General features: G+C 44.8%; 2 protein-coding genes across 2 annotated transcripts in view; one reads left to right on the top strand and one right to left on the bottom strand.

The window, feature by feature from the left end:
* The window catches only part of LOC149343074 (ecto-NOX disulfide-thiol exchanger 2-like), a 35101-nt gene extending 27088 nt beyond the window's left edge, over positions 1–8013 (bottom strand). The window contains exons 1-4 of the mRNA XM_089545594.1: positions 7394–8013; positions 7132–7261; positions 2014–2186; positions 489–624 (exon numbers count right to left, since the gene is read on the bottom strand). Coding sequence (XP_089401720.1) covers positions 489–624; positions 2014–2186; positions 7132–7261 — 439 coding nt within the window. The 5' untranslated portion in view covers positions 7394–8013. The remainder of the gene's footprint in view (positions 1–488; positions 625–2013; positions 2187–7131; positions 7262–7393) is intronic.
* Positions 7811–15333, top strand: P58IPK (dnaJ homolog subfamily C member P58IPK). The gene is made up of 9 exons (XM_089545593.1): positions 7811–8018; positions 8503–8613; positions 9773–9897; positions 10022–10096; positions 10265–10408; positions 11910–12091; positions 13099–13445; positions 13903–14178; positions 14738–15333. Exons 1-9 carry the CDS (start codon positions 7943–7945, stop codon positions 14878–14880), a joined length of 1479 nt encoding a protein of 492 aa, XP_089401719.1. The 5' UTR covers positions 7811–7942; the 3' UTR covers positions 14881–15333.
* Positions 15334–15723: the final 390 nt, after the last annotated feature.

The raw sequence follows: 15723 nt of genomic DNA, 5'->3' as shown, positions 1-15723 counted from the left end.
TTAAACATGACCATGCAAAGTTACAGTACAAACTGGAATCTAGAGCAAAGCCTATCTCTTTAACTCTCGGTGCTGCTATTGGGATTCGGAGAAGCCAAAGAAAAAAGCTACATAGGCAAGTGTTCAGGTGATATTTGGGGATCACCAGCGCTACTACGATAGATAACAGACTCAAACACTGTGCACCTTACTGGTACAATCTGAAAGTAAAACGGAAATCTGCTCTTGAAGGCTGACAATTACATGCAGTCAGAAAGTAGGGGGAATTGGCACTCATTACTGATCACTGGGGATGTTGGTGGCCTGGAAATCAACCTGGAAAATTAATGCAGGTAAGGACAATTAAGATGATGTGAAATACATTCACACAAAGCTCGTGTACACTGACATTTATACAAATATAAGATTTTCACAGGGTTCATACAAGTCTCACGTTGTTGAGGAATTTTAACAGGGCATTTGTTGCATGCGTCAAAAGGTGCACTCACTTGGTTTTGGGGGATAAAGGACACAGTTTGGAAACCGCAGGAGTTCCTTTACGGGCGTATTAGCGCTCAGAATGCTCGTTGGAAGTATCCCAGGCCCAATCTCAGGGGGTGGCCCAAGAAAACCAAATTGTGGACACTGCATGAAGAGTAAATTTCGTATGACGCATATGTACATTCTGGTTTGGTTTGGTTTATGGGGTTTAACGTCCCAAAGCGCCTAAGGCTATGAGGGACGCCGTAGTGGAGGGCTCCGGAAATTTCGACCACCTGGGGTTCTTTAACGTGCACTGACATCGCACAGTACACGGGCCTCTAGAATTTCTCCTCCAAAGAAATTCAACCGCCGCGGCCGGGATCGAACCCGCGTCTTTCGGGTCAGCAACCGAGCACCATAACCGCTGAGCCACCGCGGCGGCTCAAATATGTATATTCTGGTCTTGTCATCAGGTACCTAATCACACGTGGTATGACAGTTTGTTTTACTGCTTTTAGGCACTGTTCATGCCCAACACTGCTTTAAATGTTGCATATTTCTCAGAGAAATAGAAGTCAGACAGTAAGCACAGGCATAAGAGTCATGCATAAAAATTCTCACTCATTAAATTAACTTGCATAAACACGGTAGTATACAATATACTCCAGAGGAGTGCAAGTAATAGGAATCACTCACAGCCCCCACAGGAAAATTCTTTACAGGCCCCATTAACTGTACTCTACAGACAACTGAGCAACAAAGATCGAGATCTTACAAAGCTAACAGAGACTCAATGGCGTAGCCACAGGCAGCTGTTATGATGACTATAGAGATAATGAAGGACTCACAAACCAGTAGACACTGTGGCAGCAGCCAGGTTTCAATGATTACTAATACATGGAACCTTCCATACCACCAATAAATGACTTGGTGACACCAAATGAAAAATAAAAAAAAAACATAAGTAAGCCATGCCTGCTGGCTGCCCACAGCAACAAAATTTACTGGAAATGAAGAGACGCCTTCACTCATGAAGACTGATGAAACGTGTGGGAATTATCTATGGTTCACTCAGTTGTTGCATTTTTTCATTTCCATTATGGCACCTAACCTGAAGAAATCTCACCAAACCCTTAGCTATGAAATATTTATTCCTCTAGTATGTTCAAATTGCTTGTGCAATGGAAAGCATGAGGCTATTATATCACAAGACAAATGTGTACGGTCAGAAGTTTATACAGGATACAAGGCATTGAAAAATTCAAAATTCTTGTGGCCTTAGAGCATAGCCTGAAAGGAGGCGCAGGCGAAGAAGAAAGGCTAGCCTGGAGCTGAGGTGCACACCCTGAAGGCTGCACATGCACATGCCTTTCACTTTCAGGATGAGAGCATTCCCAGCAAGGAAACTCAGTTTCTTTAAGACTACCACACCTAATAAACTTTTGCAGTCAGGTTTACTTGCAGGCACAAAAACACATACCATAAAACAAGCAACGTGGGGTCTTGCATCTCTGAAAAAAGACAACTGAAACCCAGGGTGTCAGTTTGTACCTGGCTGTAGCTGGAAACAACACCCATGAGAGCAGGATCACCAGGCAGTCCAATGAATGGGGGCACACCCCACGGGGTAGGACTGCCCATGAGCCCAGCCAGGGAGGGAAGGCCAGCCGCACCTTCAGCCAGCCCAGCAGCAAAGCTTCCAAATGACGCACCCACTGGACGCCCTGCAGGAAGAGATGCATTCTAATGCAATTTTCTAATACAATCAGCCCACCTGAATCTTAGCTACTCCCTTATTTAAAGGAACACTGAGGTCAACTCCGTCCAACCTTTGATCTCAGTAAGAGAATTTACAGGCAATCAGTGGGCTGACCTGATGGAAATGCGGAGCATAAGACTTTCATTACCCTTTGCATGATAAGATACGCCTTTATTGTGCACTTAGTCTTTGTACTTCTTTACACTTGGCTTCCTTGCACATTTGGTCTTCTATTCCATACCTGATCTCCAGTATCCACTGACACTCGGTTCTGGAGGTGGCTAGCAAACAACCACTTCAACAGAAGAGTGACATTCTGCGAGTGAGCGCCACTCTGCTAACGCCGCTCCTCTTCTGAGCTCACTTTCCTAATCACCCACCACCTTACATCGTAGCCACCCGCTCGGTTGTTCCCATGGCAAACACCCTCAGGTTATGAATACTTCCACCCAAGTCAGAGCCTCCTCCACCCACGGTAGCCACCCTCTAGATTCTTCCCATGGCAGCCACCTTACAACCTACACCTCCTCTCCCTTAAATATAGAGAGGGAGAATTTCCCTCTCTCCACTTCAACACCTGCTGACCGTGGCAGGTGGTTCTCGGAGGCTTCAGAGAACAATTGACAACGCCAGACAGTGAGCGTTCTAATGCTATCGTATTAAAATTGATTCTCTGGCCTTTACTGGCATGGCTGTCCAATAGCTGAAGACACATTTATTGGAAAATGGTATTTAAAAATTTTCCCACCACTTCTTTCAAACTCATGATCTCCATACTGTACAAGGACTCCATGATATCAGTTTGGAAACAAGTGGTGATGTTGCACCCTATGGTCATTGTGCAATGCCAATGGCTATCTGCAATGACAATGGCTATATGTCAAAATCTTGACTACATCATTTTTCAGCGGGTCTCTTGATTTATACTCGCTATAATGCCTTCAAATACAATAACAGTACAAATGATTTTGGGCCAGCTGGTTTGCATTCATGACAAATAAAAAATGACTGAGAATGCTTACTAATTCGAATCAGTGTGAAGACACGATTTGTGCTACGTAGAAGACGACGCAGTGGGCAATGTCTCGGGATGGAGTGCTTGTGCTTCTCGGACATACAATCAGCAAGAGACGATTTTTCTCATTTCAGGACCACTGAATTAGTGCCATGTAGAAGACGACGATGAGTGGGCAGTGCAGTGGGACGAGTGGTCATGCTACAATCGGCAAGAGACGATTTTGTTGGGTAAGGACCACTGAATTAGTGCCATGTAGAAGAAGACTGAGTGGGCAGGGCTGCAGGACGGAGCACTCGCGCTTCTTGGACATACAATCGGCAAGAGATGATTTTGCTAGGCGCTGAACCTCCTGATTAGTGCTTTCGCGCTAACAGAGCTTGAGAAGGCAGACCAGTAATAGCCCTGCATTTTTTTACCGATCACTGCCTCAAGTGCTTTCTTTTTCACCATGCTGAAAAATTCAACTTGCAAATTCTCATTAAAGAGGTCTTGGTAAGTAATCTCATTACTCCTTAGTACAATGTAATACAAGACGTCGCAGCACAGTACCTTCTGCACTTTTTGCTCACGTGACAGAAAGGTGTCAAGGCGTCCAAACTACAATTTTTTAATGAAAGCTTAGTTTTTCTTGACAATACTGGGAGCATGCAGAAAGATGGTGCGGCCCCCAGCAAAAGTGCCTCGAATGCTAGCCATCCGGTGGCAAAAGCACTGAGTGCGCACTGCGAATCACATTTTGTGAGCGTCTGCAAACCTCCACAGTTCTTCAGCTTTAATTAGGTACTGACTGCTTTTTCTGTACGCCCAATCCTTTAAATGTCTCATCTCAACTGCTCCTTCATTAAATGCGCACACAGCTGCCGGAATCACCAGCCTGGAACTGGGCTTTCAGCTCCTCAGCATTGTTATGGTTTCAACACCAACATGTACATCGCTGTATCTGCAGAGCATGAGGTATGAAATGAGTACTCACCAACACCTATGACACATTTATGCTTATGCTTGTGGTACGAGTGCTAATTGCCAAATCCACGAAGCGTTAAAAGAGTTGCAGTGTTCACTTTGTTGGCAGCAAGCCGTTAACAGATGCCGCATAACTGTCACATGCTTCAAAAATATTTCTGCCATTCTACCATGAGTAGCAACATAAATTCCTTCAGTTATTCATGAGTTTTGTGTGTCAAATGCTGTACACCAGTGCTGTGAACCAGAGCAGCTGTCTTGCCTTGTACATCACATCATCTTCACTTATTAACCCTTAAAGGCCCCTAAGTTTGGGATAACAGGCTTACGTGAATACAATCAAGAGAATTAAACATTAAAACAAAACTAATTTCCAAAATGCACAAAAAATTCACATCAACATCATATAAATTAAGCCAGTTCATTTTAACGCTTGCATCAAGTGTGATATTTGAAAGCTTTTGATGAACTGAGCACATCATTACAGTTGCGAGAGCTGTCGTAGAATTAGGAGCTATTTCATACGCTATATGAAAAGCACCAATTAATAGACTGACCAGTGGTCACAGGATCACGTGGTCAGACTACACAACGGTTCAGCTATTAAGCATTGCAAGTAGCTGTAGTTAAAACTACTGTTTATTCACTCGCTGTTAGACATATTCATGTGGTTCCGGTAGATACAATGCTAGTTTCACTTCAGCAGTACAACGCTTTTTTTTTTTCACACACTTGCCATAAAGGCAAAATTTAGATTTGCTACATACAATCAGAAATCATGCAAGGTATGTTTTGCATCTCCACATGTCGCACGCTGTCTAAGTGGCTAATCGAATATAATATACACGGAATTCATCAAGTGCTAGCGCTTGCATTGGCTGAATTAGCTCTACATAAAAAAATTCTCACAAACCTTAAGTTTAAGGGCACACTTCAGTTCAATCACACTCATATACCATAAGCACTGTTGCTCTACCATTCTCCAGTAGTAGCTTTGATTGTCTTATGACACGCGAAAAATATGCATGTTTACTTCCACATAGATTTGCTTCTTCATCTGTGCTGACATCATGATAAATAAATAAAGTGCAGCTGACACCTTGACAACCAGAAACGGCTGTTGCCATCACATTCAACATTGTACTACATTACAGCCAGCAACGGTCTGCAGTCAAGCACCCATGCGAACATGAACGCTGCCATTGGTGGCATTTCTGCCACGGTGTACTGAGCCCTGAAGGTGTTGCACAGTCCCAATACTGGTACATGCTCAGTTTTCCTGCATATTTAGGCCTGCACATGAGAAATGCTGATGCTTCACTCAACTGATACACTCCCATGAAAAGACTGACAAAATTATTTTATACCTATATGCTTCAGAAATTTAACCCAAAAATGCCAGCTAGACGGCTTCTTTTATTTATTTTAAACTGCAGGTCATATTAGTGATCCAAGGGCAACAAGTAAAAAACAAACAACTTAAAAAAAAAACATGTAGCATCACTACGCACAGCCAATCACTGTGTAAGCAAATTGCATTCTCTTATATGGTACGTGGGATGAAGGAAAATTTAAATGTGTCAGTTCGAGAAAAGTATGAGGCATGTGATGGTGACATGCGAAGCGTGCAACTGAAAATGATAGGATGCAGGGTCAAGTGCCAATTTGTTATTTATGAGCAAAGAAAGAAACTTTTAACAAATACTTTTCTTGTTGCCTCAAGGGGTTGGATACTGTCAGATTTCATTAGCTTAGATGGAGAATCAAAGGGTGAAAATTTGGAATAAATAAATCTTATGGCTTTCCTCAGGATTCTTTTAAACTTTATAATATTGGTTTTAGTATATGTATCCGAAACGACACATGCATGAGCAGGGGCTTTCGAAAGTTTATTCCGTACAACACACAGCTTGCGGAAGGCGAACAAGCAGATATTTTCCACGCGTCAATTCCAGGACAGATTGTTCATTAATGTTATGCCTACGTATTTACAGCTGGAGACTTCATGTAACCATGACTGCCCAAGGTGATACCTGTGGCCAGACAATTTTTGTTCGTGTCATACCCAAATGCAGGAATATAACTGCAAGTTAGAAATATTTGAAGAAGCCTCGTAAATTAAGGGATCAACTTTTGAATCTAAAATGTTCCCACAGTCGAAACATTCTACATGGAAGACAATTTCTCTTATTTCTTCGCAGTATAAAACTATAATGACCTTAAAACGCAGTCAGACATCCTGAAACAAACATAAATATTAGAAAGAAATTCTAGAGGCTCGTGTACTGTGCAATGTCAGTGCACGTTAAAGAACCCCAGGTGGTCGAAATTTCCGGAGCCCTCCACTACGGCGTCTCTCATAGCCTTAGTCGCTTTGGGACGTTAAACCCCATAAACCATACCAAACCAGAATATTATAAACAAAAGCTCTAAGTTTGGGTGACCCGAATCACAAAGCAGCATTTTAAATCCAACCGCCTCAAACAAAGTAAGTAAAACCGCAAAGCTAATCGAACAACAAGCGCAGCAGACACTCCCGCAAAGCAGGCGGGAAGCAGTCACGAAAAAGAAAAATTAATGCGTACAGACAGCATGCACCTGGCGACCGAGTAAACAACACGCGGGGGAGCGACGCGGGAGAGCGAAACTCGACTACGGCGCAAAGCGATCGAAACCCCTGCGCCGGGCGCCGATAGCGCAGAGCCGGCACATCCCCGGAGGGGCCGCAGTGCGTGACGTTAGGGTCGTGACACGGGTGTATAAACGAGCTCTTTCTCACACGAACCTGCGGAGATAAAAACCGCATTCCACCGCGTTCGAAAAACAGCGTTCGACAACTGCGCCTAATGACGACGGAAAGCGCTTGCCGTTGCTAAGAAGATTATTATCCATCAGACACACCGCACGCATAAACTGACACATAACTCACCGAGCCCCTCTGGGGACACAGTTGTCTTGATTCGCGCCGCAAACTCGAGCGGAGCATCGTTAGTGGCCGGATCCACCGTGCTTGTTGGAAGGACCGGGGATCCCCCGCAAACTGCCGCCGCCTGCATCATCTATAAACAGATATTTGGCGCGCTATTTTAGTGACCAGATAGCAAGCTGCGGAGGTGGGGGATCGGGGGTCCCCAAAACGCTTTTGTCATCCGCAGATGCAGGAACGCGCGACGGCTCCTGCCGCAGCTTACCTCTGTGCGTCGGTTGGGCAAAATGCAACGCTCTACGCGTACTCGGCTAATTCATGGACCCATCCGAGAGCGCGCGGACGAACCAAGATTCGTAACGCTTGATCAATAACACTTCGGCCAGCAGACGATCAAGCGCAACGCGAAAACACGGTGAAAACTAAACTCGCGCAGGCCGCACATCCGATACGCTGGTGCACGCGACGACCGCGTGGGAGCGCACGCTACCATCCGTGTTTTGTTTCGGCAGTCTTTAGAAAAAAAATGTCAGTTATTATACAACCTACCAATGATAATTCCGATAGGGCTGCTGTAAATGTAAATCAACTTTAAAAATTGTGTTACTCAAACTACGCTTGCATTGGCATCAAAATGGGCTGCATAGAGATCAGGCCGGCAACCAATCAGCTAAGAACACGATATTTTTGTGTACAAGCAGTCGACATCGACTTGGCGATGAGCTGTACTTGCGCTTGTGCAGCTTGGGCAGCGGGATAGAAATTATGGTCTAGTATTTATTTGAAATTAAACCCTTCGCGCACTGCTGACAAAATGACAGGCTACCCTTCGGCGTACCAGCTCGTCTCCTACCTGTACGTCCTCGCCTGCGCAACGAGGCGACTGATCGGTAAGCGCTGGCTTTCATTTACCCGCTGTCCCGACCATCTTTCGACCGTGTCGCGTGCTTTGCGGACCGGCGCTTGCCTTGGAAGGAAGCTCGCTTGCATGCTGAACTCTTCTCACGCTCTTTTCAGTGACTGTAGCATCGTGCATGTTTACAATCTTAGGTCGCAGTGCGATCAACTACCGGTTTAAACTAACAATGGTAGCGTTCACGCGGTTTGTAAGGTCGCGTACAGCGTACACTTGCAGTGTGACAAGAGGCGGTGAAGTTGCATCACCGCGTGCGCTGCGAATTAGGACGTCCGGCAGATTTTGCCGGACCCGATCGCCTTGGAAAACGGTTGCGCTATGCGCGAGTGTGTTTAATGCTACCCTACATCTGTCACGAGCGGAACCGGGTGGCTTGCAGCGTGTATGCGTGTGGGCTTGCCCGCAGCGCGCCCACTAATCACTCCTCTTGACGGTTCGCTCCCCTCGTTACCGCACAGGTGTTGCAGGCATCAGTCAGGCGGAGATTGAGGGCCATCTTGAGATGGGCCGACAGCTGATGTCCAAAGGCCAGTACGCGGACGCCTTGTCTCACTACCACGCGGCCATTGGTAAGTTGTGGCGTCTGAAATATGATATTGTGGCGGCAGCGCTTTGGTTCTGCGCGCCGCTGCCGGTGCGATTAGTTGGCTGCGAAGTTTGGGCTAGTTTTGCGATAAACGGGCTTGCTTAACGTTGGCCACAAAAATCTACACGTTACTTGTGCTGTATGGCAGTTTCTCGTCTCGCTGGTCGCGGCGCATCTTATCAGATGCTCGGTCGACGGGAGAGGCGACCAGCATTGCACTGCTGAGTGTACCCTTTGTTACAATGGAACCAGTTTGTTTAAAATGCTACACACAAAACTTTTCATGTGTGAAATGTGTACATTTGCAAGTATGCTGAGATGATGTACAGTTCATTGTATTACATTAAACAGGAAGGTGTAATGCTTGTATGTGGTGCAATATAATCCTGACACTTAAATTGTACTCTACTTGATCGGGAAGATAGGATGCACTCAGTATACATCTGTTGAAATGAGATCAGCCTTCAGGACCTCACGTCAAACCTAAAGTGTAATCAGTTATGGAAACATTAATTAGCCATCCGTTCTTACTATGCATAGTGTATACTGCTCCTGGTTCGCCTAAAGTTCAGCTTAAAGGTGATTTGAAGAATCAGAATAAGCTTTTATTCAGTTAATACAAAGAAAGCACAAAAAAATAATATGCAAAAGGCGGTCCTATTGTTGGTGACTGCGTCAGGACCTCCTTTGTGTGCTGTGTATTAAAGTCATGCTGTTTGTTTCCTGATATTTCAGTGATGTATTGTACTTGTTTGCAGTTCACAGTAAAGATGATGTGTACTAGCGAGAGCCTGACTCGTGACATTTTGCCAGTTGAACAGCTGTGTTCTTCTGTTTCCCTCTCCCTCTTTTCCTGTCATGCTCCATCTTCCTGTGCATACAGTGGTAGGCTGCAGAAATGCTGATCTGGCTAATCTCTTTACACTGTCTTATAAAAGCCTTTCTTACAAAAGATCTTCCTGTGTGCTCCATTGTGGTCGTTGGCCGCAGATTTGTTCAACAAAAATAAAGCTGCAAGTAGCAGTTCTAGCTCTGTGAGTCACAGACATAGTCCCGTTTGCAAGTCTGCATTGTGAAGCGAACCATATGGTCCTTTTTTTTTCTTTAAGACTACAGACTCTGTTTTTCTATTTTTGTTGCAGACGCAGACCCTGAAAACTATCTAACTTATTACAAACGCGCTACTGCTTACCTGGGTCTGGGGAAGTCCAAGTCAGCACTCGAAGACCTAAACGAGGTCATTGCCCTGAAGCCAGACTTCCTTGCTGTAAGTGACCTGTGCTTTATGTTAACCATTTGCATCCAGAAATTGGAAACTAGGTGCCCTGCTGCAACTGTATGCTACATTGTCTAAGGGGGACAATTTGTATTTCTCCCTTTTTCTGATTTAGGCAAGGCATCAGAGGGGCACAGTACTCCTCAAGCAAGGAAACTTAGATGAAGCTCACATCGACTTTGAGTGGGTGGTGAGTATTGTTTTTTGTACTTTTCTTCTTGAAAGCTTTCTGCAGAAAATATACGGTTGGCTGCAAAGGTTTGTGAAATGTCAAAGCCACACACTCACAAAAAACAAAATCAACTCCCTAAAAGCTAGTGTCAGCAGCATAACGAGCTGGTGTGATTTTTTGCTGCAGTTGCGGCTAGACCCAACCAATGGTGAGGCCCACCGGGCATACACACTCATCGAGCCTCTGAAGCGTGACATCCAAGTCGCACAGGCTATGATTGAGGATCAAAACTACGTGGAAGCCATTGACACTCTCACCAGGATTATTGCAGTAAGTACCTACTTTTCTTCACCAGTCTATTATAAGTTACTCTCTTCTCATTTGCACTATCTGCTTTAGTTTTAGCCTGTTTCTCAAGGAGGAAGCCTCAAGCTAATTTTGTTTCCTTTTCTAATAACTTCAAGTAAGGGACCAACAGCTGAATTTCAAGCACCCAAATTTTTTTTTTTTGGCGCAGTGGGAAGCTTAGTGGCCAGGGTGTTCGATTCCGCAATGATTTTGTTATTAACACATGCCCCCGTCTTTATGTATCGCTATGCTGGGAACCATTCGGCAAGTGCGATAATGACTGCAGGCTGACAAAAGTGATCAACTAAGAAAACTGATGTAGTCCCAGCCACCAGACAGTAATTAGGCAATTTTAGTGTAGCATAGCATCCATTTGAGTCTGTGTGCCGAAACCTGTTAAGGCACAGTGCTTTATTGGACCATGGTTACTCTTTCAAACAAGAACTGCAAAGCACTATGGCGTCATCTATCAACAAACACTTAAAACCCTTCATTTGATATGAAAGGAATGTTGCTTTTTATCAAAGGGTGCACTGGAGAGAGTGAAAACTACTATGATGAATTCTTCTAAAACAAAAAAAACACGATGCACTTAACAACTTATATGTATCATTTTATTGAGATGTGGTCACACAGATGGATGCGCTGTTAATGGCAACGTTTGACCGCAGTATGTCAGTTCAGTTTGTTTAAATTTTCAGTGCCAAATTAAAATTATAAATTGTACTTTTTTCCTTCTTCTGTTACACCGCTTGATTCTTGCATTATGAGCAGGATCTTTTAATTTCCATCAAAGTCTCGTAACACGTTTTGGTCAGTTGTCGGAGTCACCCTTTAAGGTGACTCCGTGGAAATGCAGTCCAGCTGCAATATAGTTAGGAAGCCCAGTTTTATGTATTTTTAAACATGAGCTGCATATGACAATTGTCGGAGCTGCATATGACAATTTTATGACAGTTGTCGAAGTCACCCTTTAAGGTGACTCCGTGGAAATGCAGTCCAGCTGCAATATAGTTAGGAAGCCCAGTTTTGTGTATTTTTAAACTTGAGCTGCATATGACAATTGTATGTCAGTTGTTGGAGTCACCCTTTAAGGTGACCCCGTGGAAATACAGTCCAGCTGCAATATAGTTAGAAAGCCCTGTTTTGTGTATTTTTAAACTTGATCTGCATAAGACAATTCTGACACAGGCGGCCATATGAATTTAAATAGAATTATTCATGGGTCCCACAAGCGATGGTAACATTTGGCTATATGGAAAGTGCCAGTTTACCTGATTGTACTTTGTATTGTGCTTGCTAAACAGGGCAGTTAATGGCGAAGCTATAGAAATGAAATTTTCCGCTGGTCTTGAGTGTTATGAATTTAGATGTTAAAAATATAAATTTAGAACTGATCAGATTCCTTCCTATTGTGCATATAGCATATGCCTGCCTCTATTAGTGATGTAAAAACAGCTCCTTTGCTTATTGGCACTTTCAGGAATGCCCATGGGATGTGTCTTTGCGTGAGATGCGTGCACTGTGCTACGAAAAACTTGGGGACCTGATGAACGCCATCACCGATCTGCGGCCCACAACAAAGATGGTGCCAGACAACACCGTTGGCTTCCTGAAGCTTAGCAAGCTGTATTACAAGCTGGGAGAGGCCGATGAGTCTCTCACGTGAGCAGATCTCTGTTTTGTTCTCCTTTATTTTTTTTTACATATTTTCCTGTCCTATTTCCTGTCTTTAGTAGGAGCTGCGGGTACAGGCATGTGTGGCCAGCTTGGGAGTGTGCGAGATCAACACACTTATTTCCACCTCAGCAAAAACAAATTGTGAGGTGAAGTATAGGTATAGGTTTTCTAAGCTCTATAGAAACTTTTTGCAAACTAATTCGGCAAACGGTGAAACGTGACAATATTTCTTATAATATTCCGAAAATGCTGCTTCAGGAGCTATCACAAGGCCATCCTGTCTGCTCTGTAAAGCTTGGAAGTGGATCGACCTAGTTATCATGTTTCGATCATTTGCACCCTGACAGACCCGAGCTTACTGCTGTGTTTCACTATCTTTGCACCACTGTTTTTCCTGGATGTGGAAAAGAGTGAAACAATCCCTTTGGCAATACATACTCTTCAGCTGCCTCTTGTTTCCAGCTTACAGGGCCCTTTTCCTCACCTCTTGTAAATATAGCCTTTTTCGCCCACTACATTTCATTCCTGTGTTAAATGTCTATATTCGTGATTTTCACATCCATGGCTTTTTTTGTCTAAGCAGAACAGCAGTTTCACCTCTAGTACAGAGTGCACATTTCTTCATAAGCGTGTACTGCGGTCGTGGCCACGTAGGTAGAAGGATAGGGTACCCACATAAGGCAGCTGCAGCAGATTGCATAGGTTTCTATAGGAGCTGCCGTTAGTGCAACTCTGCAGACCCGTGCTGAGCAGCGACTTAGCCACTGATTGCATAGGTTTCTGTAGGAACTACCATCAATGTAACTCTGCAGACTCATGCTGAGCAGCGAAATGCCTTAGCCACTGAGACGCTGTGAGGAGGAGCAGATTACGAGGAGAGGAAAGGCACATGCTTTCCTGCTGAAACCTTTTCCCTCATTTTCAGGTGTTATTGCAAACTTTTCCTCTGTCGCACTTTTTAAGATCCTCTGCCATTCCCTTGACTAATGCAGTGTCATCCGGGAGTGCTTGAAGCTGGACCCGGACCACAAGGACTGCTTTGCGCACTACAAGAAGGTGAAGAAGCTGGCGGCACAGCTGCGCAGCATACAGGAGCTCATTGGCAAGGGCAGCTTCGACGAGTGCGTGGAGAAGGGCAAGGCGGCCCTGCGCACGGAGCCGGACTTGCCCCAGATGGTGCAGCACGTCAAGGGGCGCCTGTGCCACTGCCACAGCAAGGCGGGCCACATCAACGAGGCAGTCGAAGTCTGCTCCGAGGCCCTGCGCCTCAACCAAGACGATGTGCGCGTCCTTTGCGACCGGGCCGAGGCCTACCTCACTGACGGCCAGTATGACCGAGGTCGGTCTGACTTCCTTTTCGTAGTGGTGCCAGAGCTTACTAGTTTGGTCGCTGTAGTAATATGCTATAGCTAGGCCTGGAGCAAAACGCTAAGCACATCTGTATTCTTGCTGTCCACTTGAGTACAGCATCAGGTGTGCGATGCACTTTTTGGATGCCTAGATGATCAACAACATTTAAATTTTATGCTATCTTGCATATTCTGTAGCTTTCACATGTCAATTACTACTTTTCTTCTTTTTAAGGGTTAAATAAGTGAGTCGCATGTTTTGGGAAGACATTCTGGAAACAGTTGTGCAAGGACCTGACAATCATCATAGGCAGCACAGCAGATTTTTCAAGTTTCTTTAAAACAATGGTTCATCAGTGTGCAACGTAGACCTCTTTCTTCACCGTCACTTGTGAATATCTGAGCATGGGCCTTGAGCGCGACTTGCCGCTCCTCTGTTCCTTGCAGCGTCCCAAGACTTCCAGCGAGCTGCCAACCTCGACGAGCACTCTTGTGGTCACGAGGGCCTCAAGCGGGCCCAGCGGCTAGAAAAGCAGTCACACAAGCGGGACTACTACAAGATTCTCGGAGTAAAGCGCACAGCTGCCAAGAAGGAAATCCTCAAGGCCTACCGCAAGTTGGCCCAGAAGTGGCATCCAGACAACTACCAGGGTGACTCCAAGAAAGAGGCCGAGAAGAAGTTCATCGACATTGCTGCTGCCAAGGAGGTGCTCAGTGATCCTGGTCAGTGCTCTCTCCCTTCTCTTCCCTGGCTCCATGTGCATTTGCGTGCTTTCGTAGCTTCCTTGTCAAGATGAACATGCTGATGTGCGCTGACTCTTAATCTGCTCCCCGCTGCCAAGCAAAAGGATAGAAAAGTCAAATGTGCTGTGAATGCATGTTTCTTGGCCTGTGCTGTAGGAAAAGAAGAAAAAGCTCTCCCTCTTTATTTCTGGCCTGTGCTAAGCCTTTCTGGATGCTTGGGTTAAAGTGCCATGGAGCCAAGTGCTTAAAAACATGGAAACATGCATTAGCATGCTGGCCTATGCTCTTGAATTGTGTGCGAGTTAGTTTAGATAATTCTGGCATATTTATAGTTAAAAACACATGCTTCGCACATAAGCATGTATGTCAGTTTTAGTCATTTTACGCTATTTAGAGAACTGAAAGTATGTCTCGTTTTCTGTATGTCTTTGTGTACTGTTAGCAGTTTCCAAATTTTTGTGAAGAAATTCTAATGTCACTTGCAGCCTGCACTGAAACAGTAATGAAAAGTTTTCTTTCAATTTTTTTTTCACTACAGAGAAGAGGCAAAAGTTCGACAATGGCGAGGATCCTCTGGATCCAGAGTCCCAGCAAGGCCAAGGCTTCAACCCTTTCCAGGGCTTCAACCCCTTCGGAAGCGGCTCGGGTGGCGGCTTCACCTACAAGTTTGTCTTCAACTGAGGCTCGATGGTGCCATGGGAGGAAAAGAGATGCGTTTCTCGGCGTTGTGTGCGTGCATGTGGCCACTGCAAGGTGCAGCAAATTGTGCAATGGTGATAGCAGAAGAGGCACAACGGTAAACACTGAATGACAGACCGGTGGTGTTGTAGACTATTGCAAACCACACAGGGTGACAAGTGTACAGACTGTTCTGCTCACTCTGCACTTCGGAGACACAACGCTGGATGCACAAACTGTGCACATAAGACACAAAAAAAGTGTTCTGGTGCCACCATCACAGCAGTGTCCTTCCAAGCTGTTCATTTTGTAAATTTTCTTTTAGTTTCACGGAACATGTTGCCATGCCACAAGAAAAAAGCTTCTCAAGAAGTTCGGTGGCCTGTGTACAGTTAGAACGATTTAAATTGAAGACAAGTTAGTCACCCTGCTTTATAATAAAGCAAGTTGGCGTCACTTACGCTAGTTTTTGTTATTTCTGGCTGGCATTTAGTTTGTTCTCTTATGGTCAGATTTGTGCACATGTGATTAAAATATTTATTGCTGTGCTGAATGCAAGTATGCAGAAGCTGGTTAATGGACACCAAAGTAATTTCACGTTCTGCGTAGGTCGAGCTAAACACAACAGTTCACAAGGCTGGAGCCATGTGTTGATAGCAAATGTAGCTACGCTAACCATGGGGCAACATGTTAGCGGTCAGTATGAAAGCACTGCTAGGCTCAATAAGGTTCAAAGTGCGTGCTGTTGCTGTTAACATACCAGGTTGTGCATGCTCGCACTCAGGAAAAAGAAAGTACGCTATTTTTGGTTTTCCGATCCATGTGCTGCCGCACCTTCTAAAATTT

The sequence above is a fragment of the Amblyomma mixtum genome, chromosome 5 (genome assembly GCF_055824585.1).
Source record: "Amblyomma mixtum isolate Tamu chromosome 5, ASM5582458v1, whole genome shotgun sequence".
Taxonomy (NCBI): domain Eukaryota; kingdom Metazoa; phylum Arthropoda; class Arachnida; order Ixodida; family Ixodidae; genus Amblyomma; species Amblyomma mixtum.
This window is presented reverse-complemented; position numbering and strand designations above follow the sequence as displayed.

Excerpts from the sequence above, each read along its gene's own strand:
- P58IPK (XM_089545593.1), top strand. The coding sequence starts at position 7,943 with ATGACAGGCTACCCTTCGGCGTACCAGCTCGTCTCCTACCTGTACGTC. Across the intron at positions 9,898-10,021 it reads TGAAGCCAGACTTCCTTGCT|GCAAGGCATCAGAGGGGCAC; the intron begins GTAAGTGACCTG and ends TTTCTGATTTAG. Across the intron at positions 13,446-13,902 it reads TGACGGCCAGTATGACCGAG|CGTCCCAAGACTTCCAGCGA; the intron begins GTCGGTCTGACT and ends TGTTCCTTGCAG.